Source organism: Giraffa tippelskirchi, chromosome 2 (genome assembly GCF_054371585.1).
Source record: "Giraffa tippelskirchi isolate mGirTip1 chromosome 2, T2T-mGirTip1v1.2.pri, whole genome shotgun sequence".
Lineage (NCBI taxonomy): Eukaryota > Metazoa > Chordata > Mammalia > Artiodactyla > Giraffidae > Giraffa > Giraffa tippelskirchi.
In genome coordinates this window covers 219,005,070-219,031,353 of record NC_137276.1, presented here as the reverse complement: position 1 = coordinate 219,031,353, position 26,284 = coordinate 219,005,070, and the positions used below count along the sequence as shown (strand labels likewise).

The 26,284-nt window shown below is 40.8% G+C and overlaps 1 protein-coding gene across 8 annotated transcripts in view; it reads right to left on the bottom strand.

The window, feature by feature from the left end:
* Positions 1 to 25,108, bottom strand: part of JAM2 (junctional adhesion molecule 2) — a 74,354-nt gene extending 49,246 nt beyond the window's left edge. For all 8 annotated transcript variants that reach the window (XR_014073259.1, XR_014073258.1, XR_014073257.1 and 5 more), the window contains exon 1: positions 24,476 to 25,108. Coding sequence is in view for 4 of the 8 variants with exons in the window: in XM_081557462.1 (XP_081413588.1) it covers positions 24,476 to 24,542 (67 nt within the window). In the remaining 4 variants the exon portion in view is untranslated. The remainder of the gene's footprint in view (positions 1 to 24,475) is intronic.
* Positions 25,109 to 26,284: the final 1,176 nt, after the last annotated feature.

Sequence of the window (26,284 nt, the reverse complement as noted above, 5' to 3'; positions counted from 1 at the left end):
ATATATTTTAAGTATACTATAAACTATATATATTTTTAAGTAGCACAATGGCTGACACACTAGACCAGTGAATGTGAAAGTCTCTCAGTCATGTCTGACTCTTGTGACTGCATGGACTATATAGTCCATAGGATTCTCCAGGCCAGAATATTGGAGTGGGTAGGCTTTCCCTTCTCCAGGGGATCTTCCCAACCCAGGTCTCCTGCATTGCAGGTGGATTCTTTACCAGCTGAGCCACAAAGGAAGCCCAAGAGTACTGGAGTGGGTAGCCTATCCCTTCTGTGGATCTTCCCAACCCAGGAATCAAACCGGGGTCTCCTGCATTGCAGGCAGATTCTTCACCAACTGAGCTATCAGGGAAGCCTTCCAATAAGGAAGACTAGTCAAATTAAAGTATTAAGCTTTAGTTATATTTTAACATTTCTTTGACAATATGAAAAATCTATAGCCTCTTTGTACAAAAAGCCAAAAGTAATATTGACACTTGTTCAGTCGCTAAGTCGTGTCTGACTCTGTGACCCCACGGACTGTAGCACACCAGGCTTCCCTGTCCTTCACTATTTCTTGGAGTTTGCTCAAACTCAAGTCCATTGAGTCAGTGATGCCATCCAACCATCTCATCCTCTGTCACCCCCTTCTCCTCCATAACTCTAAAGTAGCAATACCTTCACTACATATAAAAGAAAAAAAACTAGCATATGTTAGTGAAATGTGCATACATGCACATGTGGTTTTTCTGCAGTATAGTCTGTAGAGTCATTATTTTTAACATTTTTCTCCCATTTAACTTTTTTTTTCATATCAGCTAAAAATGGACCTCAGAAAGGAAAGGTTGTTTCTCTAGAAATAGAATATGTAATAAATTTCCTATCTTCAACTGCCACACACTGAAGAATTTAGGGCAAATATGAAATATATGTAATTTAAATTTATATATTTTAATTAATTGGTCCTCAGCACTATCAGAATCTCTTTTCATAATAAATCTTTGATGCCTTTTTTATTATCCTGAATTGGCAGGTGGATTCTTTACCACTGCACCACCTGGAAAGCCCTTTTTTATGATCCTGAAACAAAATTTATAGATAATATAACACTACATATATGCATGTGTATGAATATATATACAGAATTTGGAAAGCTAAACATAGTATTTCTTTAATATTAAGGAGAAATAAAAGGAAAACAACTTATAGTAACATAATATAGGTCTCAATTTATAAATACTTATACATGGTACAATAGAAGACACAATGAAGAAGTCAGATATTAATCTACATTTATAATGTTAATAATATTATTGATAATAGTCAACATGTGAACAAATGGGTAAAGAAACCGTGGTTTCTTTATATATATAATATGTGTAGAATATAATTCTATATATAGAATTATATTATTCTATATAATTAATATTAAATCGATTTATTAATACTTATTTAATAATTTATTAAATTTTATTTATTTATTAATAATAAATAATAAAGTAAACAATATTGTATAGAATATTGTTGTTGTTTTGTTCCTAAGTCATGTCTGACTCTTAAGCCGTGTCTGACTCTTTTGCAACTCCATGGACTGTACCCCACCAGGCTCCTCTGTCTATGGATTTTTCAGGCAAGAATACTGGAGTGATTCCTTCTCCAGGGGATCTTCTCAACCTAGGAATTGAACCCGAATTTCCAAGAATGGCAGGCAGATTCTTCACCACTGAGTCACCTGGAAGCCCATTACAGAATATTATTCAGTCATTAAAAATAGAGTGAAATTTTGCCATCTGCAACAACATGAATGGATATGATGCTACGTGAGATAAATCAGACAGAGAAAGACAAATACCATACAATCTCTCTTACAAGTAGAATATTTTAAAAATTTTTTAAAAATTTGAAAAGCTCATAAATGGGACCTCCCTGTGGTCCAGTGGTTAAGACTCAGTGCTGAGTTTGATCCCTGGTCAGGAAACTAAGACCTCACATGCTACTTGTTGTGGCAAAAAAAAAAAAAATAAAAAATAATAATAAGGTTAAATTGGATTTAAGGGAAGTAAGAAAACCAGAAGTCATTCCAAATGGTACAGAAAAGTAAAGAACAGGGTTACTGTGGACTTTAGAATAGAAACTTGTATATTTAGATCTACACTAAGGTTGTGCAACAACAAAAAAAATTTGTTCATAGGGTAAAAACTTTTGCACATATACGAACATGTAACAAGATCTGAGAAAGTCATGGAGAATGAAAGGTGAGAGACCCAGGGAAGTTCTTTATTTTGCAATGTGGTCTGGACTTACCTGGTGGTTCAGATGGTAAGGAGTCTGCCTGCAGTGCGGGAGACCCAGGTTCGATCCCTGGGTTGGGAAGAATCCCTGGAGAAGAAAGTGGCAACCCACTCCAGTATTCCTGCCTGAAAAATCCCACGGGTGTAGGAGCCTGTGGCAGGCTACCATCCATGGGGTCACAAAGAGTCAGACATGACTGAGCAACTTCACTTTCTTTCTCTTTCTGGTACACTGATGTTTATCAGCCTGGCTCCTGTCCTATAAACCTGCAGCACTCACCCATCACTGTGGCAGTCAAATAGGTCCCACAGAACTCCACCACGCCTCCTGAGGCAGGAACCCCTCCTTCTGATGGTAGTTCCCAACTGAATTCCTTGAACTCACTTTGAGATAACAAATGTGGAAGCTTTGTTTAATAAACTGAGAGTGTTCCCCACTTATAAAGCTGATGTAACAAAACTATAATTTTTCAAGAGTAAAACTTATGATCAATATTATGATCCACTGGTGGCACCTGTTCCCATAACAAAATTGCAAATTGGGTACCAAAGAGGATACAGGAGTTATTCAAGACCTATTTTATACAGTTTGGAGGCTTTTCAATTATGTTACTTTCTATCTTACCTCTTTCAACTTTGAATTACTCACTGCTCCAAATCAAAGCCCAATACAATTCTTCCTACTCACAATATGCTGTATTTCAACAGATAACATTTTCAGCTAAGAAAATTTTAACTAATTTTGATGAACTTAACTGTAATAATTAATGTCTCTTAAGTCTCCTTATCTCTCAATAATGGTATACCTAGAACTATTTTTATTCTTTGTCAGGCATGTACTATGACACTTTTAGATGATCTTAAAGATCTCTGATCTAAATATTCATTGAAAAATCTTCAAAAAGGTAAACATAGTATGAAATCATAACCCAGTTTTCCCCACCTTCAAAGATATAATGCAGAGACTCATATTAATTAAACTATAAGCGCCTGAAGCCTAATTAGGAACCCTGGACTCAACATTCTAAAAAGTCCCAAATACTTTCTGACTGATCCTGTTCCCATGGAAACTAAAGTTGGGAAGCAGTAAAAGACAAAAGAAATTGCAAAATGGTACCAAAGAAATGAGCTAAAAGACTTATTCTGTATTTCAAAATAAAGGAAGAAACACCCTTGCTATCAGATAGCACTTAGCAATTTAAAAAAGAACACATATACAAAATTTAGTAAATGCATGATATATAAGAATATTTATTTTTGTTTAAGACAACATCAATGCTTTTCTTTTAATATTATCTTTTAGAAAAAGGGCTAGAAAATTAGGACTTTTTCCATTTCCCTTATAATGATCTGTGATGCTGTTAGGTTGACTAAATTCGATAATAAATCCCTGACGATATTGAATGTGCTCATTTTTGGATATTTTCCCCATTTACTTAAATAGGATTTTCAGATCATGAAATATTTATTGCAGGCTTATGGGTTACCCTTCAGGTTAATACTGCTCTGAATTCAATTTGAGTTGTGAACGTGAAAGGCATTTATATATGTTGAGACAGCCACACTGCAAATATTACTAAATGTCAAGAAGTATTTTAATAACACATTAAGATATTTAAACCATGAACCACAGCCTAAATAGAATATTCAAATTATTTTCTTATTATGATAGGAGTTAGTCATCTTTGCACTGTGCCTGTGGGACGCTGTGTGCCGATTCTAAATCTGCACATAAAAGACTGAAGCTCCCTGTCTCCTCTTCTCCTGCATCCAATCTCCTCAGCCTTCTCCTTGTCCCGATACTTTGTCTCCCACAAAAAAAAAAAATAAAAATGGGATTTGGAGTCAGCAGTTCTAACTTCTTCTTGTCCTACCTCTGGGTATACCCCTAAAGACATCCTAAGCTTCTGCTTCTCACGTATGAAACTGTGATAAAAATAGTTTCTAGCTACCACACAGGGATGTTAACAGGAGAATTAAATACTATAATTCCTCTAAAAGCATTCATTTTTTTTCAATCCTAGAGTTCCATTCAAATGCTAATTTTTTTTTTTTAACTCTTTAATCCCCCAGATTACCCATTACTTCACTCTGATCTTTCCCTTTCTTCATCCTTGGCCTCCAGATAACAGCTCACTTGTCAAAATTCCTCTCTGCATCCAGGACACTGTTCTGTTGATTGTCCATTATTTCCTTGGGCACTTTTTCTTCATTGTCTCTGCTCCTTTATATTCTTTAACTGAGCGCATTCTCCAGAGGTCAGTCCTATGACCCTTACTAATCTACCTCCATGTTTCCTCCCAGAATGAATTTACCTTTCTATTTTTATTTACCACTTGAATAAAGGGGATAGGTACAGAGGAGTGACATGTCTCACCCTCTTTCCACTAGCCTAACAGACGTTTTTAGTTGACTATTTTGTTGCCTCCTGAAGTATAGAAAGTAATCATTTCTATTCCATTTAAATATTATAATTTCTCTGATTCTTCACGTTTACAAGTATTGTTTTGGTGTCTTTGATGGCCCCTATATTTGATCTACCACTGCTGCTGCTGCTAAGTTGCTTTAGTCGTGTCCGACTCTGTGTGACCCCATAGACAGCAGCCCACCAGGCTCCCCCGTCCCTGGGATTCTCCAGACAAGAACACTGGAGTGGGTTGCCATTTCCTTCTCCAATGCGTGAAAGTGAAGTCGCTCAGTCGTGTCCCACTCTCAGCAACCCCATGGACGGCAGCCCACCAGGCTCCTCCATCCATGGGATTTTCTAGGCAAGAGTACTGCTGTAAGACTTACCAATTTCTATTTTATTATTTTTCATTATACTTTTTTGCAGATTCTTTTGATGTCTTTGTTGAATTGTTAAAATATGATTTCTGATTTTACATTTTGGTTTTTTGGCCATGAGACATGTGGGATCTTGGCTCCCCAACCAGGGGCCTGAACCTGCAGCCGCTGCATCGGAAGGCGAAGTCTTAACCGCTGGACCACCAGGGGAAGTCTTTCAATTTCTATTTTGAATGTCTTTCGGATTTAACTCTCTTTAAACAATTTTTGACAGCTGTCACTTTAATCTTGGATTCTATTACCTAGTACCTGGGCTAAAGTTACCTCTTTCCTCCTCTTTATTCCATAGGTAAGGGTCAAAATAATTGTCTACTTTAAATATCATTTTTTGGCATATTGCTTCACTCATCAAAACTGTCATTAAATTCCTTTTTCTTACTGCATCAAATAGAAATTTTAAACAGAATACACAGGAAGACATGAGCTCCATGAATACCAAGCCACTTCTGGCACCCCATCTTACTCCTTTTAAAACAAACTCTGTGTTCTAACCAATAAGAACTCTGAAAGAGGCAGTTTAGAATAAAAACATGCTCACAACTCCACACAAAATAACTTTACCTTCACAGGCTAAATATGGTACATTTCCCCCTATTTAGAAACATAAAATGTTAAATTATAAAGAACACTGTGCTCAGACTCTCAGGCATGTCCGACTCTTTGCAACCCCATGGGCTGTAGCCCACCAGGCTCCTCTGTCCATGGGATTTCCCAGGCAAGAGTACTGGAGTGGGTTGCCATTTCCTCCTCCAGGGGATCTTCCTGACCCAGCGATCACACAGAACCTTATCATCATTAAATCAAACTCTCTTCCTCATTTTAGAAATAAGGAAAATAGCCAAATCATTACTCAGTACAGAACAGACACAATCTTAGTTCCTTGGATCCCAAGCTCCATTTTATTTACATTATACTTTTTTGCTTCTGTGTGAATAAACTTGAAATTTACGGTTCAAAACATAAGGAAGTTCTTTGAACCATTCAAGAGAGATATTTCACATGGATATTTAATCTATGGATTCAATAATGTGTCACTGTCAAATAGACATTAGAAATATGCTTTATAAAATTAATTTAAAAAATGAATGTGATTCTGCCCATCATCCTAGTCAGTATGAAAAAACATGTGCTGGAGTAACCCCAGCAGGGAAAAGGTAACCAATACTCTTTAAGGTAAAAGGTGGGAATCCATTGTCCTCTGAAAAGAAACATTTCTGTTCAACTCACTCACTGGTGAGGTAACTTTATTTTTTTAAAAAGTACCTCTGTATCCCACTTCTAAAATTATTGTCCTTTTATTTTCTAATAATTTCAAAATTCATTTCTTCCACTATGCTAGCCCATGTAATACAAAAGGCTAGTTGTGACTGGTCTCATCCTTCCTCAGCAGATTTTGGTGTCTCACTATTAAAGATAAATAGTTGAATGTGCAAAATGACACTGGTAGCTCAGCAGGTAAAGAATCCGCCTGCAATGCAGGAGACCAGGGTTTGATCCCTGGGTCGGGAAGATCCCCTGGAGAAGGAAACAGCAGCCCACTCCAGTATTCTTGCCTAGAGAATTCCATGGACAGAGAAGCCTGGCAGGCTACAGGCCATGGAGTCGCAAGAGTGGTGAGAGACTTAGCAACTAAACCAAAGAGATACAACTTGTTTGTTCAAATAATGAGGATTCTAAATATAAATTTTATTGGAGGGTTGAGATGTAATCTTGCTTTAACTCCAAAACTAAGAAATAATGAAATGGAAGCTGAAGTGAAACACTTTCCTCTATTAACTTCTATATTCTCTTGCCCATGAATTCACAGCATTTGGGGGCAAGTATTGAAAACAGCTTCTGACACAAATGACTGCATTGCTAGTGTGCATAAGCTGCTGACAGAGGTCCTAGGTGGCTTCCAACTGCCTCTATTTCTTCCGTTTTGGTGGCTTCCAACTGCCTCTATTTCTTCCGTTTTTTCTCCCACAATCAGTCTTCTCTAGAGAATCCTCAGAGCTTTGGAATCTTCAGGGTTCAAGGAATATGGGGAATTAAATCATATGAAAAACTCATCTGGAACTTGACATGATTATTCAGTTCAGTTCAGTCGCTCAGTCGTGTCCGACTCTTTGCGACCCCATGAATTGCAGCACGCCAGTTCTCTCTGTCCATCACCAACTCCCGGAGTCTACCCAAACCCATGTCCATTGAGTCGGTGGTGCCATCCAACCATCTCATCCTCTGTCGTCCCCTTCTCCTCCTGCCCCCAATCCTACCCAGCATTAGGGTCTTTTCCAATGAGTCTTTTAAATATGTTATCTAGGTTGGCCATAACCTTCCTTCCAAGGAGTAAGCGTCTTTTAATTTCATGGCTGCAATCACCATCAGCAGTGATTTCGGAGCCCAAAAAAACAAAGTCTGACACTGTTTCCACTGTTTCCCCATCTATTTCCCATGAAGTGATGGGACCAGATGCCATGATCTTAGTTTTCTGAACGTTGAGCTTTAAGCCAACTTTTTCACTCTCTTCTTTCACCTTCATCAAGAGGCTCTTTAGTTCTTCTTCACTTTCTGCCATAAGGGTTGTGTCATCCGCATATCTGAGGTTATTGATATTTCTCCCGGCAATCTTGATTCCAGCTTGTGTTTCTTCCAGCCCAGCGTTTCTCATGATGTACTCTGCATAGAAGTTAAATAAGCAGGGTGACAATATACAGCCTTGACGTACTCCTTTTCCTATTTGGAACCAGTCTGTTGTTTCGTGTCCAGTTCTAACTGTTGCTTCCTGACCTGCATACAGGTTTCTCAAGAGACAGGTCAGATGGTCTGGTATTCCCATCTCTTTCAGAATTTTCCACAGTTTATTGTGATCCACACAGTCAAAGGCTTTGGCATAGTCAATAAAGCAGAAATAGATGTTTTTCTGGTACTCTCTTGCTTTTTCGATGATCCAGCAGATATTGGCAATTTGATCTCCGGTTCCTCTGCCTTTTCTAAAACCAGCTTGAAAATCTGGAAGTTCACGGTTCACGTACTGCTGAAGCCTGGCTTGGAGAATTTTGAGCATTACTTTACTAGCATGTGAGATGAGTGCAATTGTGCGGTAGTTTGAGCATTCTTTGGCATTGCCTTTCTTTGGGATTGGAACGAAGACTGACCTTTTCCAGTCCTGTGGCCACTGCTGAGTTTTCCAGATTTGCTGGCATATTGAGTGAAGCACTTTCACAGCATCACCTTTGAGGATTTGAAATAGCTCAACTGGAATTCCATCACCTCCACTTGCTTTGTTCGTAGTGATGCTTTCTAAGGCCCACTTGACTTCACATTCCAGGATGTCTGGCTCTAGGTGAGTGATCACACCATCGTGATTATCTGGGTTGTGAAGATCTTTTTTGTACAGTTCTTCTGTGTATTCTTGCCACCTCTTCTTAATATCTTCTGCTTCTGTTATTAGGGCTTCCCAAGTGGTGCTAGTGGTAGAGAATCTGCCTGCCAATGCAGGAGACATAAAAGATGCAGGTTCAATCCCTCGATCAGGAAGACCCCCTGAAGGAGGGCATGGCAACCCACTCCAATATTCTCGTTTTGGAGAATCCCACGACAGAGGAGCCTGGTGGGCTACAGTCCACAGGGTCGCCAAAGTCAGACACAATTGAAGCGACTTAGCAGCAGCATAAAGTTATTAATGACGTGGGTCTGAACATTAGGTAAATATATTAGACAGTCTGAGCAGTTTTGAAATGTGTTTGAGTTGATAATGTCAAATGCTGGATATGCCCTTACCCTATAAGAAGGCTGCAAGTATTCTCTTCTGTTTTTGTAAGAGCCAGAGGCTTGACAAGAAAGACCTAACTGAATCAGCCTCCATGAGATACACGCAAGAGAAAAAAAATCTAAATATTTAGAAATTTAATCAACTCTCTTTTTTACATTCACCTTTTCTTGCCATCGGTCTATGGATGTGACATGCACTCACCTAATGGGTACTTTTACATTTTAGGGAATAAAATATTAAAGTCCCTTTCAAAAGAAATGAACTGGAAGGTCTCAGCTACATCATGAAGAAAAATATGGCTGTTATGCAATGGATTTATTCACAGACTTCGTTGTGCAACCAGGAGTTCCAGTCAGTGACACGGTATTTGCTTGTTTGTTTGTAAGCATTTCACAATAGCAGTGTGAAAGAGATAAATCAAATTTAAAAGGGGGCTATTTAAAAAAGAGAATGTTGGTTTCTTATACTGACTCCCCTGGCCAAAATGTACAGTGTAAGAGAACAGATATTTCAGATATCTAAGTATACTCTCTTTGGTCTATTTATTTTCTCTCTAAAGCTGGAGGCTTTAAGGATGATTGTACAAGAAAGCCCAGAGGGGTAAAGGAAAATATTAGAATTTCCATGTATTTGTCACGTTCTTCTCTTTTTTGTTTTTATGGGTTTAAGCAGTTTTTTTATTGTCAAAAATTTCCAAATAGACACAAAAGTGGAGAGAACAGAACAATAAGCCCCATATTTCATTATTTGGTTTTAACAAACTGTTATAAAGACTTTGCCACATTGACATCTATTGCTTTTTTGTTGGTGAGAAATTTTCAAGCAAATCATACACATTAAATTTTTTTCTTTATTATTTAAGTAAGTATAAACTCAAATTGAAGACATATGTCTACAACATCATTAGAACAGCTAACAAAATTTAAAATAATTCTTTTTATTGTTGTTCAGTCAACAACAAGGCGGGAAAAGAAGGGGATGGCAGAGGATGAGATGGTTGGATGGCATCACCGGCTCAATGGACATGAGTTTGAGCAAGCTCCGGGAGATAATGAAGGACAGGGAAGCCTGGCGTGCTGCAGTCTATGGGGTCACAGAGAGTCAAACACAGCTGAGCAACTGAACAACCATCACCTGCTTTGCCCTTGGCCACAAGGACTGTCTTTCCCAAACGGGGCCAGCTCCTTCAGCCTGAGGCCTGGAATAATATTTATTATTATTTTATAATAAATAATTTTTGTTATTTATTCAGCCACCCCCTTTAGATGGGTATCTGATTTTCAATTTTTTATAATAAATAATTTTGAAATAAATAATACTATGCATGAATCATGTCCTGTTTCGTACAGCTCTTGAACTGGTTCCCTGTAGGGGGGTAATGAGTCAAAGGGCAGATATGTAATTCTTCTGTATGTTGCTGAACACCACTTCGAGCAGACACATCATTGCACAGCCCATCGGGACTGTGTGAGATGCCTGTTTCCACTCAGCCTCAATAACAGAGTATGGAGATGAGTTACGTGTTTTAGTCCTTGCTAATTTGAGGCAGGAGATGCTGTCTTTTTGGTGGTTTATTTACATTTCAAGTTATGTTGAACAGAGGTTCACACTTTGCAGTTTTTTGTTTGTTTTGCTGAGAAGCTTGTGGAATCTTAGGTCCCCAACCAGGGATTGAACCCAGACCCTTGGCATTGAAAGCTCAGAGTCCTACCCACTGGACCACCAGGGAATTCCCAAGAACTTCACGTTTGAAGAACCATTTGAATTGTTCTTCTGGGAACTCTCTGGGGCTTGCGGGTGCACGCTACAGCATGCGTGTGTATATGTGTGTGTGCACCCATAGCCATTTTTCTATTCTGCTCTTTTCATTTTTATTTCCATGTTTAGGGGCTCTGTTATATCAGTGACAATACTCTTTGGTTGAGGCTTAAATTGCAAACATCTTCTGCCAATTAAACATTTATCTTTTGATTTGTGTATAGTGTTTTATTTTTTCATGCAAACATTCTTTGGATATATAGTCCAGTCCATAGAAGAATGTACCATGTTTTGTTTTGTTTTGTTGGGGGGGTAATGGTCTTATTTATTTATCTACATACATTTAAATCTCTGAATCTTTTGGACTTTATCCCCATGTTCACTATCAGGATCAGATCCAATTTCCCTTAAATCACTGCACAACTGTTATAGCAATATTTATTAAGAATTCTCGATGGTTTAAGATAAACAGATAGATGGAAGTATACAGACATATAGAAAGGTCGGAATAGATAGATCTCTGTTTTCATCCCTGCTACTGTTACTGCTGCTCAGTTGTGTCCGATTCTGTTGTGACCCTATGGATTGCAGTCTGCCAAGCTTCCCTGTTCATTGGATTTTTCCCAGCAAGAACACTGGAGTGGGTTGCCATTTCCTCCTCCAGGGGATATTCCCAACCCAGAGACTGAACTGGTGTCTCTTGCGTCTCCTACATTGGCAGGCAGATTCTTTACCACTGTGCCACCTGGGAAGCCCATCTTTATCCCTATCTTTTCTAAAACTATAAATGAACTTGGGCCACTTTCTGGACTTCATATTCTGTTCCATCCGTTTGTCAGCCTCTTCATGTACTGGTTCCACAGTGTTTTAATTACAGAGGAGTCACCAAATTCTGTAATATAAGGCTACCACCACCTCATTTCCACCCCAACATATTAGCATTTATTTTTCATCATCTCATCTAATATTTATTTTATGTACATTTTATAACTAATGTAAAATATTGAAATAAAAATACATGTATAAAATTTACAAACAAAAACTTAATGTTGGGACATAGTCTCTTAAAAAAAAAAGTAGAATACAGAATCAAAAAAAAAGATTGAGGGTCAGTGATCCAGACAGTGATTTTTGAACACTGCAGCATCCTCAGACAGCTTTCGGTGGAGGGCAGGGGGGTAGCACAACAGAGCTGAGATTCTTCGGATGTATCTAATCCTGGCATTTGCCTGATGCTGAACTATGTGATAATACCCTTGGACTAAGATGCTGCTGCTGCTACTGCTGCTGCTAAGTTGCTTCAGTTGTGTCCGACTCTGTGTGACCCCATACACGGCAGCCTACCAGGCTCTCCCGTCCCTGGGATTCTCCAGACAAGGACACTGGAGCGGGGTGCCATTTCCTTCTCCAATGCATAAAAGTGAAAAGTGAAAGTGAAGTCGCTCAGTCGAGTCCAACTTTTTGCGACCCCATGGACGGTAGCCTACCAAGCTCCTCCATCCATGGGATTTCCAGGCCAGAGTACTGGAGTGGGGTGCCATTGCCTTCTCCGTAAGACGGTGAGTCACCTGGATTCTGAGGAAGTTTTTTCAGTGCTACTGAGCAGACCCTACAGGAAGATGTTATGATTACTGAACAAGATTGCCTAGGGAAACCATCTTTGGTTTAGAGATAAAGATCACTTTATCAGGCCCTGTCTTCTCATCTCTCTTCAGAAACTGGGACCTCCCTAGTGGTCCAGTGGCTAAGACTCAGAGCTCCCAATGCAGGGGGCCCAGGTTCGATCCCTGGTTGAGGAACTAGATCCCACAGGCCACAATAAGAGTTCTTGTGCTGCAACGAGAAGACCCTACATGCTGCAACTGTTTATCTGGCACAAATAAATAAATAAAAACATTAACAAATAAAATAACATTAAGTGTTTGTCTCTTTGGGGACACAAATTGCTATGATATCGATTGTGTGGCAAAGGGATAGGACCAAGAGGGGAAAGCCTGGAATCCCTTGCTCCAGAGAATTCTTTTAAAACTCTAACACCCTATGTTGCGTTTTAATCTAAGGAGGTACTGTTTGATTCATGAGTTTATAATCAATGCTTATCAATTCAAGAGAAGCTTATGTGTTTTCATGATACAAGGAGGCACCAGGTAATCAGCACCTGTTTAAGGCAGACCTATACTTCCCAGTAACTCTAGGGAGGTCACAGTTAATAAGGAAGGAGGGAGTTTGAGGAGCAATAAAATTACACATTCATTGTTGCTGCTGTTGTTCAGTCGCCAAGTCCTGTCCAACTCTTTGTGACCGCATGGACTGCAGCATGCCAGTCCTTCACCATCTCCTGGAGTTTGCCCAAGTTCATGTCCATTGAGTCGGTGATGTCAATCAACAGTCTCATCTCTGCTTCCTCTGCCCTTTCTAAATGTACTCATTAAGGACCATGAATTTTACATGTCTCCTGGGATTTTCATTACTAAAAAATTTTGTAACTGTATGAAGCTAAGAGGCAAATACACAAACTCCAGGTTACTTACTTTCTTTTAACCAGTTATTACTATGTACCAGCCACTATCCTGGGTTCCAGGGACACAAAGATGTGTTGTCTCTGCCCTCAGCAAATTCACAGTCCAGAGAGGCAGGTGTAAAATGCTAAGAATACAGCCCAACAAGTGCTGTAAGAGAACCAGCAACATGGCAAGAGCACCAGGATTACAACGAGCTAGAGACTCTGGCTCTGGAGAAGAGATGTGTTGGAAGACTTACAAGAAGAGGTCAAGGATTTTAGAGTTAGACCTTTAGAGGGCAATTGTGTTTGGCAACATGGAGAACATTTGAACAAGGACAACAAGGGTAGCAAAGATGGGCCTTGGGAAGGAGAAACATTGTATCTAGGTAAAATGGCACAGAGGTTCACTTCCTTACACACATTTACAGGCACAGCTGGGGCACAAACACAAAAGAACCTGACTTCTTCTGGGACCAACTTTTATCATTTTTATGGAATAGCTTATTGTGCTTAGATTATTGGATTAAATAATAGAATAATTCAGTTCAGTTCAGTCACTCAGTCGTGGCTGACTCTTTGCAACCCCAGCGACTGCAGCATGCCAGGCTTCCCTGTCCATCACCAACTCCCGGAGCTTACTCAAACTCATGTCCATCAGGTCAGTAATGCCATCCAACCATCTCATCCTCTGTCATCCCCTTCTCCTCCTGCCTTCAATCTTTCCCAGCATCAGGGTCTTTTCCAGTGACCAGTAATTATATTATTGTTTTAAACAGATCAGTGTTTATTTACACTTGAGTCATCATTTATTTCATGGTGTCCATTCTACTTCTGATTAAAATCCATTCCTATTTTAAAGTGCTAGAGCATTTCTTTTAAAAACATAAACACAATTCTCGCTTTTCAAATTTAGCACTTTTCCAGTAGTTCAACGTGTTCTAATTTTATTTGTGGTCATTACTTCTTTGGTGTCTTTTAAAAATAGCAGCAGCTCGCACTTGTCTGTAAATCTTAGCTGGAGCTGGTGTCTCCACCCTGTCTGGGTGTCAGCCCTTACTCTCTTCTTTGGATTTTTTCACTGAGTCTCCTTGGAATTCCTCTCTTTCTAGTTTTGATCACTGGTTTGGGAGTTTATTTCCCTCTGTTGTGTTATATCACTTGGTTTCACTACTTACATTTAGCGGTTTTAACTAGAAGATTGTTCCTACTGCATCTTGGGAGAAGGTTTTTTTTTTTTTTTTGGTTACAAAAAAGTGTTTTTCTGTTTCTTTTTTAAAAATTAATTTATATTGGAGTATAGTTGCTTTACAATGCTGCTACGTTAGTTTCTGCTAAACAGCAAAAATGAATCAGCCATACATATACACATATCCTCTCCCTTTTGGACTTCCTACCCATTCAGGTCACCACAGACCACTGAGGAGAGTTCCTTGTGGTACACAGTAGATTCTCATTAGTTTTACTAATGAACTATTTTATAGTACAGTATCGATAGTGTATACGTGTCAATACTAATCTTCCAATTCCTCGCACACGCTCACCAACCTGCCCTCTCTTCTCTGGCCAGCAAGTGAGTGAAAGTCTCTCAGTCATGTCTGACTCTTTGCAACCCCATGGACTGTATAGTCCATGGAATTCTCCGGGCCAGAATACTTGAAGTGGGTAGCCTTTCCCTTCTCTAGGGGATCTTCCCAACCCAGGGATCAAACCCAGGTCTCCTGCATTGCAGGTGGATTCTTTACCAACTGAGCTATCGGGTTTTTGAAGGTCTCTTCAATATGTTATCATGATTCCCATTTGGCGACCTAGCTTTGGGTTGCGGTTTTGCGTGTTATGTCAGTTCAGTCATGTCCAACTCTTTGTGACCCCCATGGACTGTAGCCTGCCAGGCTCCTCTATACACGGGACTCTCCAGACAAGAATACTGGAGTGGGTTGCCATGCCCTCCTCCAGGAGATCATCTTGACCCAGGGATTGAACCCAGGTCTCCTGCACTGAAGCAGGCAAATTCTTTACCACTAGTGCCACCTGGGAAGCCCGGGTTGTGGCTTTAGTTACTAGTAAAAATAGAATTTTGTAGGAAAGCACAGAATACTGTACATAATATGATATGATTTGTTGGAACGTGCAGAACATTAAGCATAGTAAACTTTGATTTTTATTTTTAAGGAAATGCTACAAGTATGCTCATATATGCTGGAACTACATTTCCCCTCATAGTTTTTCTGGAATCACATGCAACAAACTTAAGAGTGGGCTACACTGTTGATGAGGAAGTAGAGCAAAGAGTACTCTCGTACACTATTGGTAAGAATGGAAATTGGTTCAGTCACTGTGAAAAACAGCATGGAGTTTCCTTAAAAAACTAAATATAGAGCTATCCTGTAACCCAACAATTCCACTTCAGGGTATGTATCTGAAGAAACAAAAACACTAATTCGAAGAGATACATGCATACCAATGCTCACAGCAGCCCTATTTACAATAGCCAAGATACAGAAGCAACCTAAGTGTCTATTAACAGATGAATGGATGAAGATGTGGAATATGTATACACACGATGGAATATCATGCAGCCATAAAAGGACAATGAAATTTCATCATTTGCAACTACATGGGTGGACTTGGAGGGTATTATGATTAGTGAAATAAACAGAGAAAGACAATTACTGTATGATATCACATATATGGAATCCAAAAAAAATAAAGCAAACCCGTGAGTATAACAAAAAAGAAACACACTCACAGGTATAGAGAACAAATACCAGAGGAGAGAGGTGGTTACTAGAGGAGGAAGTGACAGAAAGGGACAAGATGGAGTAGGAGATTAAGAGGCACAAACTCCTAAGCATAAAATAAACAAGCCACCGGGGTATATTGCACAGCACAGGGAATACAGCCAATATGGCATAATAACTATAAATGGAGTATAACTTTTAAAAATTGTGACTGTTGTACATCTGAAACATATAATATTGTACATCAACTATACCTCAATTAAAATATCACATAAAGAAAGTGGGAATGGAATAGAAGTCAGGAGGACTGGAAAATACACTTATTTGTCATTTGACAACTTTTCTGTGATATTGGAATTCATCATATACATAAATTTTGTCAAACATGCAAGTAGGTGCATTTAACAGTGATCTACTTTCGGCTTTGGTTATGCATACCATAAAGCAAAGAGCAAGTTTTTACAGGGTGAGGAAAGCTAAAACTGAAGACAGCCAATGACTATTTTGACAAGATGTAAGCCAGCAAACTGGAAACACTTTGCATAAAGGGGAGAGACCAGCTAGGCTTCTTCACTTTGTGCAAATATAAAGACAAATTTGTCCCAAACTGTCCCTGTAAGATATTTTAAAAACTGAAACAAAACAGATTTTCCAACGAAACAAAATCCTGATGCCAAAGACATATGAGAGACAGAGAAAGAGGACTGTTCAGTGAAGGACTAAAACTCATGTCTATTATACTCACGAAGATTCTTGCTCAGGACTTTTTGAGTCCAGACAGTGGACAGCTAAGAGAGGAGCTATTTTTTTTAATCATTTAATCATTCAAGAGCATTTTATTTACTCACGTAGAGTCCACTCTTGCATGTTTCCCCACTTCCAGTTCCTTGAAGGAAATATTTGACATTTTTCTCCACAAAGTTTCTTTCCCATTGGGCTGTTAAGAATGTTAACAAAAGCAGAAGGAAAACCTCTGAAGATTTCGAGAAAGCAGCTGGCCAGGCATAAATGACCCGTTTACTTAAAATGAAGTGTTTACCTCCATAAGACAGTTTTAGGGAATGTCCAGGAGTTAAAGTATGCTTTAAATCAGGACTCTTTAAATTCTATCCCTTAGAACATTATAGAGTTCTGCAGGAGCTGTTCATCACTGTTTCCGAAAAATGTTCTTTAAATCATTATTTTTTAATTGACGTATGGTTGACTTATAATGTTGTGTTAGTTTCAGGTATACAACAAAGTGAGCATATCTATTCTTTTTCAGATTCTTTTCCATTATAGATTATTACAAGATACTGAATATAGTTCCCTGTGTTATATGGTAGGCCCTTGTTTATTTTATATATAGTAGTGTGTGTGTATCTATTAATTCTGAACTCCTAATTTATCTCTCCCCATCCTTCCCTTCTAGTAACCATATGCTTGTTTTCTATGTCTGTGAGTCTATTTCTGTTTTGTAAATAAGTTCATTTAGGATTCCACATACAACTGATATTATATAATACTTATCTTTCTCTGTCTGACTTCACTTAGTGTAATAATCTCTAGGTCCATTCATGTTGCTGCAAATGTCATTATTTCATTCTTTTTACGGCTCAGTAATATTTCATTGTATGTATGTTCCACCTCATCTTTGTCCGTTCGTCTGTCAATGGATGTTTTGGTTGCTTCCACATCTTCGCTCTTGTAAACAGTGCTGCAGTGAACAAATGGGGCGTATGTTTCTTTTCGAATCAGAGTTTTTGTCTTTTCCTGATCTATGCCCAAGAGTGGGATTGCTGGTAGTTCTGTTTTTTTTAAGGAATCTCCATATTGTTCTCCACAGTGACTCCACCAAATTACATTCCCACCAGCAATGGAGGAGGGTTCTGTTTCAGGGAGTAGCTCTTGACCTACTTCATAGGTTCAGGACAGTGTTTTGCTTCTCTGCTCATAAAACCTAGGAAAATTCAAACTGCAGAACATTTCCGATTTACTTACTGGTTTGAAGATTCTGAGTAGGGTTTCGTGGTTCGGTCGGCAGTCATTCATTTGAACACACACATCCTTTCTCTCTCTCTGCGTCTCCCTCTCTGTCTCTCAGGCACACACTCACACTCTTAGTAACACAGAAAGCCACTCTTCCCATCACATCTAATCAAATCACCCTTCTAAGGGCGGTAACTGGGGGAAACTCTAAAAACACTAAAAAATACTAAGGGGAGACAAACTCAGACAGTGGAAAAGAAAACAATATTCAAAGAAGAGACATATTATTAGCAACCCAAGGAGCTACTGTTTTATGTGTACACGTTAGGAGCTCAACAAAAGTTGGAAACACCTGCAGTATACACGATTTCTTTTAAATCCCTTAAAAACCAAAGAGCAGTTTTCCTCAATTCAATTGAATAAACTACATTTCAAATAATCAAAGCATTTTCTGTGGGTACCTGTATATAGTTATTGATATATGATTGTGTCTGTATATATTTCAGTAAACTATGTAAAAGACATACTTAGGGCCTTCCCTGATGGCTCAGTGATGAAGAATTCACCTGCCAAGGCAGGAGACACGGGTTCGATCCCTCATTAGAGATGATGCTGTATGCTGCAGGCCAACTAAGCCCCTGAGCCCCAAGTACTGACCCTGTGCTCTAGAGCCTGGGGAAGCCCACTCACCCTAGAGCTGGTGCTCTGCGACAAAAAAAACTCTCATTGCCATGGCAATGAGAAGTTTAATGCACCGCAACTAGAGAAAAGTCCAAGCAGCAACCAAGACTCAGCACAACCAAGTATGTAAATTAATACTTTTTTTAAAAAGACACACTTAGCGAGTAATTGCCTGGACCACTCCAACTGCATCCAACTGGTCTCCCCCCTTCAACTCCCCACCTACCCTATTCTGCCCATTCTTCACTCTCCACCCACTGTGTTCTCTTTCTGAAATGCAAATCTGACTGACATTCGGTGTTCAAAAGCCTCCGCTGGCTTCTCCTTGCTATAAATTCAAAATCCTAAATATGTCTGTCCGCCTCCACCTGCTGCCTCTCACCCTCGCTGCTGTCCACACTCAGGAGGCCACAAACTGAGTGACTGAGCATGCTCTCACATAAATGGAAGAGGGAGGCAGAAGACAGAGAACCAGAGATGTGGCAGCCTGGCATTGCTGGCTTTGCATCTGGAGGAATGGGGACATGGCTTGCCTCTAGAAGCTAGAAAAGACACAGAAACAGGTTCTCTCTAGAAACTCTGGAAGGAACACTGCCTTTCCCATACCTTGATTTTAGCCCAGGGAGACTTATTTCATACTTCTGACCTCTAGAACTTTAAGATAATAAGTTTATGTCGTATTTGATGTATGATAATTTATTACAGTAGCAGTAAGAAACTAATATAGTTGGGCTGTTTTTCTGGGTTCTGACCTCAGTAACACCTTCCAAGAAAGTAGTGGCCAGTTTTTTCTTTTTTTGCCAGAGAAAGCACCTGACCCAAATTCTGATTCCTCTTTTCCATCCTCACCCTCATCTTCTTCAAAACATCAGTCTGGCAATACAGGTAGCCTGGAGTATTGGCTCAGGGGTGCTGTCACTACATTGCTATGAGATGTAAAGAAATGTTATTTTAAACAATGACTTTTACAGATTTCTGCTGGTGTGACTTTAACAAACACAGCAGCTCTTGCCTCTGTGTTCTAATACATCTTCTCCACCAAAGAGACCCACTGGAGGAAGCTGGTATGATAGAAACCAGGGGCAGAGCAAATGTATGTAAATTCATACGGGCTCCTCCTCTTGAGCTGCTCCTGAAAGTGAAAGTGAAAGTGAAGGTCACTTAGTTGTGTGCGACTCTTTGCAACCCCGTGGACTATACAGTCCATGAAATTCTCCAGGCCAGAATACTGGAGTGGGTAGCCTTCCCCTTCTCCAGGGGATCTTCCCGACCCAGGGATCGAACCCAGGTCTCCTGTATTGCCAATGGATTCTCTACCAGGTGAGCCACAAGGGTAGCCCAAGAATACTGGGAATTGAACTGGGGTCTCCTGCATTGCAGGCGGATTCTTTACCAAATGAGCTATGAGGGAAGCCCTGGGGAGAGATAAATGAGTGTCCTCAGCCATAGGGAATTCAATGTTCTCTTTATGCTGACATTTTTGCTTTCAACTTCTTCCTTTCTAATGTCATGTTTGTTACTGTACTGAAATGGTTGTCAGGTCTACCAGCAAGCCCAATATGGCCTTTGCGTTCATCTTGACTATGCCAAGATGGAATAGGTTCTCCTTGGCAAACTGATTATGATGTTTTGTTCTTAACAATGTTGATAGGGGGCAGAATTTTCCTGGCACTGGTTTCCTGGAGTGCTGTTTGGGGTCAGTTCCATCATAAAAACATAACCTAATAATTTTGCAGAAGATCCAAACCTCTCTCTCCCTCCACTGTCCTTGTCAGTTGGTAAGAGATTGGAGACTCAGACCAAGTTGCCTGGGTTGGGTTCCAGTCTAGATATGAGGACCAGCTGCTACTAGCTGTTCAGAGTCAAGAACAGCACACTTCTCTCTTTCACATTCAACTCCTTGTCTTAAACATCACCTCAGAGAACTCTGACATCTCACCTCCTTGGAATAAGTTAAAGCTTAATAATTTATAATGCAATCATTAATTCTATCCATATATTTCTTCCACTCACTCCACATCCCTTCCCATTTAATTGATGTATATTTATACATACCATTAACTAAGCACTTTGCTCAGCACTGGACATATAGTGGTGAGCAAACATCAAGAAATGTCTTCCCTCATGGAGCTTCCATTTTAGTGGGAAAGTAAAATATAATTCAACTAAATGCACTAGTAAATGTCCATTCATCAACAGGTACACTGAAATCAGAATTTAAATAATAGCAATGACAACAAAGAGCAATCCTTCTGACTACCAAAAAAGAAACAAAGAATATTGACAGATAGAAGTAAAAGGAAAGAATGGGAATGAGCATGATATCATACACAATAGGATTGAGACAAAAGAGTGGCACAGTCATATAAGGGATGAATATTAAGAAGTTGAATATATAAGCACAGCATAAGGAATCCACTATCTTTTCTTGAATGAAGGTGGCAAAAAAGGGTCAAGTACTCGAAAAAATGAAAGGAGTGAAGGCCAGTTATCTATGGAACAAATTCTCTGATATTCAAATCTCAGTTCCATCTCTTTCCAGCCTAAGTAAGTGAGCTTAGACAAGTAACTTAGCTTTTCTGAGCCTTAGGGGCCCTTTCTATAAGTTGAAGATATGTTCTTCGTCATGCATTTGTTGAGAACTTAAAAAGAGAGACTATACAAGGAAGTCCTAGAAACAGTGTGATACATACATAAGCCTTCAGTACAGTTTTGGGGGCCTTCCCTGGCCCCCAGTGGTAAAGAATCAGCCTGCCAATTCAGGAGTCACGGGTTCGATCCCTGGGTCAAGAAGATCCTTTGGAGAAGGAAATGGCAACCAGCTCCAGTAATCTTGCCTGGGAAATCCCATGGACAGAAGAGCCTGGTAGGCTACATTCTACGGAGTCGAAAAGAGTTGGACAAAACTTAGCGATTGAACAACAACAAGAGTTTTTGAATCTGGACATGAAACCTGAGTGGATAAATCACAAATAGGATAGTGGAGTGAAACTTAGTCTCGAAGAACATTCTTATTTTTTTCAACAGCACCCTAAAAGCAATGAACGTACATAGTGCCAGATCTCGGTTTCTAATGCCATTCTCCAATCAAGGAACCAGGGTTCCTTGGAGCAATGGCTAATTCTGGAACTGAAGCAGAAAATATACAGGATCAGCCTGGAGCATTTTGTGGTACTAGAAAGTAAGAAAACGCTAAAAACAAGCAAACAAAAACACATACATACACAACGATGAGGGGATGTCAAAGGGATATAGGAACCAATTTAAAGAACTCCCAATGGCCAAAGTTGGACAATTTAGATTGTAAAAAAAATAAATAAATAAAATACTACTGGACTATACCAGGCTCGATGCATGAGACAGGGTGCTCAGGGCTGGTGCACTAGGATGACCCAGAGGGATGGGATGGGGAGGGAGGTGAGAGGGGGGTTCAGGATGGGGAACACATGTAAACCCATGGCTGATTCATGTCAATGTATGGCAAAAACCACTACAATATTGTAAAGTAATTAGCCTCCAATTAAAATAAATAAATTTAAAAAAACTACTGGACTATAATCCAAAGTGCAAAATAAATATTGATAAGCCTATACTGACGTAAAAATGAATGGATGAATGAATGGAGAAGGGGGAGAGATACATCTCTCAAGCAGAATTTCAAATAATTTATGGAGCTACTCCACTCTCAAGGAGATAAAATATAACTCTTCTTCCTTAGGTGTGAGTTGTACATAGTGACTTCCTTCCAAAAAATACAGTAAGGAAGTGGGGAGAGGGGAAGTTAACCTATATCACTTATTACCTCAGTCAAGTGATAAAGGTTAACTCCAACAGTGATAAGTCATGTTCACAGTATGTACCCTTGATATGATGTGATGCAAATCATGCTTTACCTCGGATATCTTCCTCCCAAAACCCATAAACCCAGTCTAGTCACAAGAAAAGTATCAGAGAAAAACCAGTTGAGGGACATTCTACAGAATATTTCACCAATACTCCTCAAACGTGTTAAGGTAACAAAAAACCCAAGGGAAGTCTGAGAAATTGCCACAGCTAAGAGAAGCCTGAAGAGTACAGGACTACTAAATGTACTGTGGTGTCCTCGATGGGCTCCTGGAACAGAAAGGGACATTAGGGAAGAATGAAGAAAGTCTGAATAAAGTGTGAACTTCAGCTCGGAATAACCTATCAATACTGATTCTGTAACTGTGATAAATGTATCACGCTAATGTAAAATATTAATAATAGGGGGAAGTGGGTGTGGTATCTAGGGGAATTCCCTATATCACCTTTGCAATTTTTCTTTTAAGTCTAACTGTTGTAAAATTTCAAAACAAAAGAAAACATTCTTGCAATACCAAGCCTTTGGCATCCCAGGAACAATACAAAAATTATCCCTGCACACTTTCAAATTAATCCCCTATAGGAGTCAGGATTAGGCCAATGTGTTAGCTTTACTCAAAGCTTGTAAAAGAGCTTATTTTGCTTATTCATCTAAGCCTGTGTTTGCGTCTGGGTTATTTCTTGACTCCAATTTCAAATATAGGGTGTACTGTTTCTATTTTGATTACTGTATAGGAATACCAGAGTAAAACCATTTTCTCTGTTTTTAATTACTGATCATTCTAAAGTCAGTCCTCTGACTTGAAATTTAAGACTGTCAGTGAAATATATAATTATCCTGGTGGTTTTGTTACAATTCCTCCAGCCTGTCTCTTTGTTGCATTTTGGCATTAGTGATTTTTCTGTGTGCTCAACATGACAGCAATTGATATTTCAAAATCGCATAATGGTTATATTGTGAAGCCTTGACTTTCTGGTTTGATTTTCTATATATAGGTCAGTCCTGTCCCTTCACTGAGACAATTTGCACCTTCTTCCCCAATAAGGGACAAAAACTCACACCAGGTTGAGCTGAGCAACTCAGGCAATGAGGGTGTGAGATTAAAATCATTGTATTATGTTATTAAACACTCATTCGGCTGGTTATTTTAAGTATTCTATTACCAGAACTCGAATAGCCGCAATAATAACCCACCCCATTAAAAATAAATAAAAGGAAACCAAAAAGAAAGAAAAACCAAAAAAGGAAAAGCCAAAGAAAACGGAAAACTTCGTTGCCTAAGTGCTTAAGATCTATTGCAATTTCCTCCATTTTTCTAAAAAGTTAACGGGAGGAAAACAAAATAATAGGAGACATTGCCAGGATTTTAAATCTTATGAGCCCAGGATCCATGACAATCTTGTTTAGAACCATCCTGTGAAATCGGCTTTGGGACGTCCCCCGCCACTCAATCATTCAGTTTCTGTAACTTTCTAACAACCATCCCGTTGGATGTCCCCTGAGGACACAGCAGCTGACCGGGGCGCCCAGACCAGACTTCTCTAACCGAATGTAGATGAGCAGGTGGAGTAGATAAAAGCAATTCTAGTTCAGCAGCCAGGAATTCCCCCCTACCCCGCGCCCCCAAAGTGCACTGCATATTACCGCCACAACTGGGACCTTCAGACGCCAAGAAAACTCTTAACACTGCCCCCAGCTCTGGTGCTTAGAGTGTGGCCGGCCCCTGCCTCCGAGTGATGATGCCATCTTGGGATCTTAGCATCTCCTAAGGAGTTAGTGAGTTCTGCATTCTGTTCACGTCCCTGTGTCTGAAAACTTAACCCAACTTTTCAAGAACATGAGAACCTGCTGGTGTGGACCCTTAATTCTAATTAGTTCAAATCTGATATTATTTAGAATAAACTGAAGACCTCCGAGCTCCCCCGCCCCAGCGGGCACCCCCAATTCTGGGCTCCCTGGGTGTGAAATCAGATGCCCCGAGGCAGACCTTTCCGTTTGAGGTCCCGGGGACAGTCCTCCGCCAGGACCAGGTCTAGGAGCTGAAGACTCGGGGGAGCTGGTCTCAGTAGGACTGGGTTGGGAGGGTGGAGGTACCCCAGCAACTTACAGTCCAGGGCGACCACCAGGTAGCGCAGCAGAAGGAGCAGGAGGTGGTGGCGGCTCCTCCTCGCCATCTTCGTGGGGTTCGGGAGCTGGCGGCTCCTCGGAAGCCGAGGGTCCCAGCGGCGGGAGCGCGGGAGGCCGGCCGGCGGGTGGTGCTGGGGGTCACCGGACTCCTAGGGGCGGAAGGGGAGAGCGGCGCGCAGGGGAGCGGAGGGGCGGACCCCGATGGGATGTCAGTTTCCCCCTTCCAGGGGCGCCTACTCTGCGCGCAGCCCAGAGGCGGGTCTGGTCTAGCCCCGGGCCTGCGGGGGTCTGGGCAGTTTTTTTCGAAAGGGGCGTGGGGGGAGATAGGGAGGCAGAGGGAGCCGGACGAGATGCCGGCTGGCTCCTAATGAGGGGGCTGGAGCAGGCAGGCGAGGAGCGGAAGGGAAGCCCTGGCGGAGCGTCCCCCGCCCCCGCGCCGCCGGGATTGATCGGCTTTGTGTCGGGTCCCGGCGAGGGGCTGCCAGCTGTCCCCGGGGCGCAGAGCCCGGGCGCGGGAGGCGCTGGCCGCGGGCGCGGGGGTGGGGCGCGGCGGAGGTTGGGGGGCGGTCTCCTCCCGCCCCGCTCCGACTCTTCGCTACCCTTCCTTGGCACCAAACTTCTTTGGCGGGGGGGGGGGGGGGGGTGCGGTTTCAGCCTAGGGGTGGGGATTTGGGGAAAATTTCTGGCCAACCCGCGAAGCTGCGCGGGGAGGTGCTCCGCGTACATGGGGTTCGCCGGCTCCGCCTTGGAGGCGAAGGCGGGGGCGAGGGGGGCGGGTAAAAAAAGAAAAAAAAAGCAATCAAGACGAGCTGGCAGGCAGGACTGAGATTTTAGTAATCGTCTTGGCCTCTTCTCAGTGGAAGCTTTGTGCTTCTTGGAGGCTGAGGGTGTGTTTTGTGTTCTTTGCCTTTGCCGTGTCAGAGTTAGAAGTTCATCTAACGGTGTGAAATATTTATCATGTTTCTTTGCAGTTATATAACTGCCGCCTGTGGAGTTTTCCACATGTTAAAACTCTACAGCTGCCCTTTGTCAGGTTTATTTTTGGTCTACAGTGCTTTTTAAAAGGGAAACCCATTATGCATGCTCTGTTGCGTGTTTTAAAATTGACCCGCACTTGTAGTGTTCAGGGTACAAGGGCTAAACAGGCAATTTTTCTATTTCCTCCTAGGGACCAGAAATGTCTGATGCATTCAACAATATTGACAGGTCGGTATTCCCAGGAGAAGAATTTGTTACACGTGTGGGTTTTTTTTTTTTTTAACGTAGAATAATGGATAAAGTTCTGTATAGAAGACAGTTGATTTAGTGGTGTGCACACGAAGAATCAAGTTAGCTCAGGGACAAAGGCAACCAGAGTTGAGATATGCAGAGCTGTGAGGAGTGAGGCATCCCTGCTGTTTCCTCGGTGACGGTGATGGAAGCTTAATGCCCATGGCGGGAGAGGGGCAGAGGACCCAGAAAGGAAAATCAAAGTGGCAAAAATGTGAGAGCTATACATTCGTCAGGCAAAGAGAAAGGACACAACAGGCTTATGCACGTTTTTCTGGGCAGTAACAAAAATGATGTGATGTTTTACAAGAAAAGTTGTTGGCACCCTCTTTTCTCATTCTTGCCACAACTGTCTCTTTTGCTCCATCCTAAAGATACACACACACAAAAAGGAATCCTGTTTTTAGAAGAAATGCTGTCCCCTCTTACGTAAATAATTGAGTCACTCAGTTATCTGTCACCCAGTCAAGTGAAAGTCACCCACTCATGTCCGACTCTTTGCCACCCCGTGGACTGTATG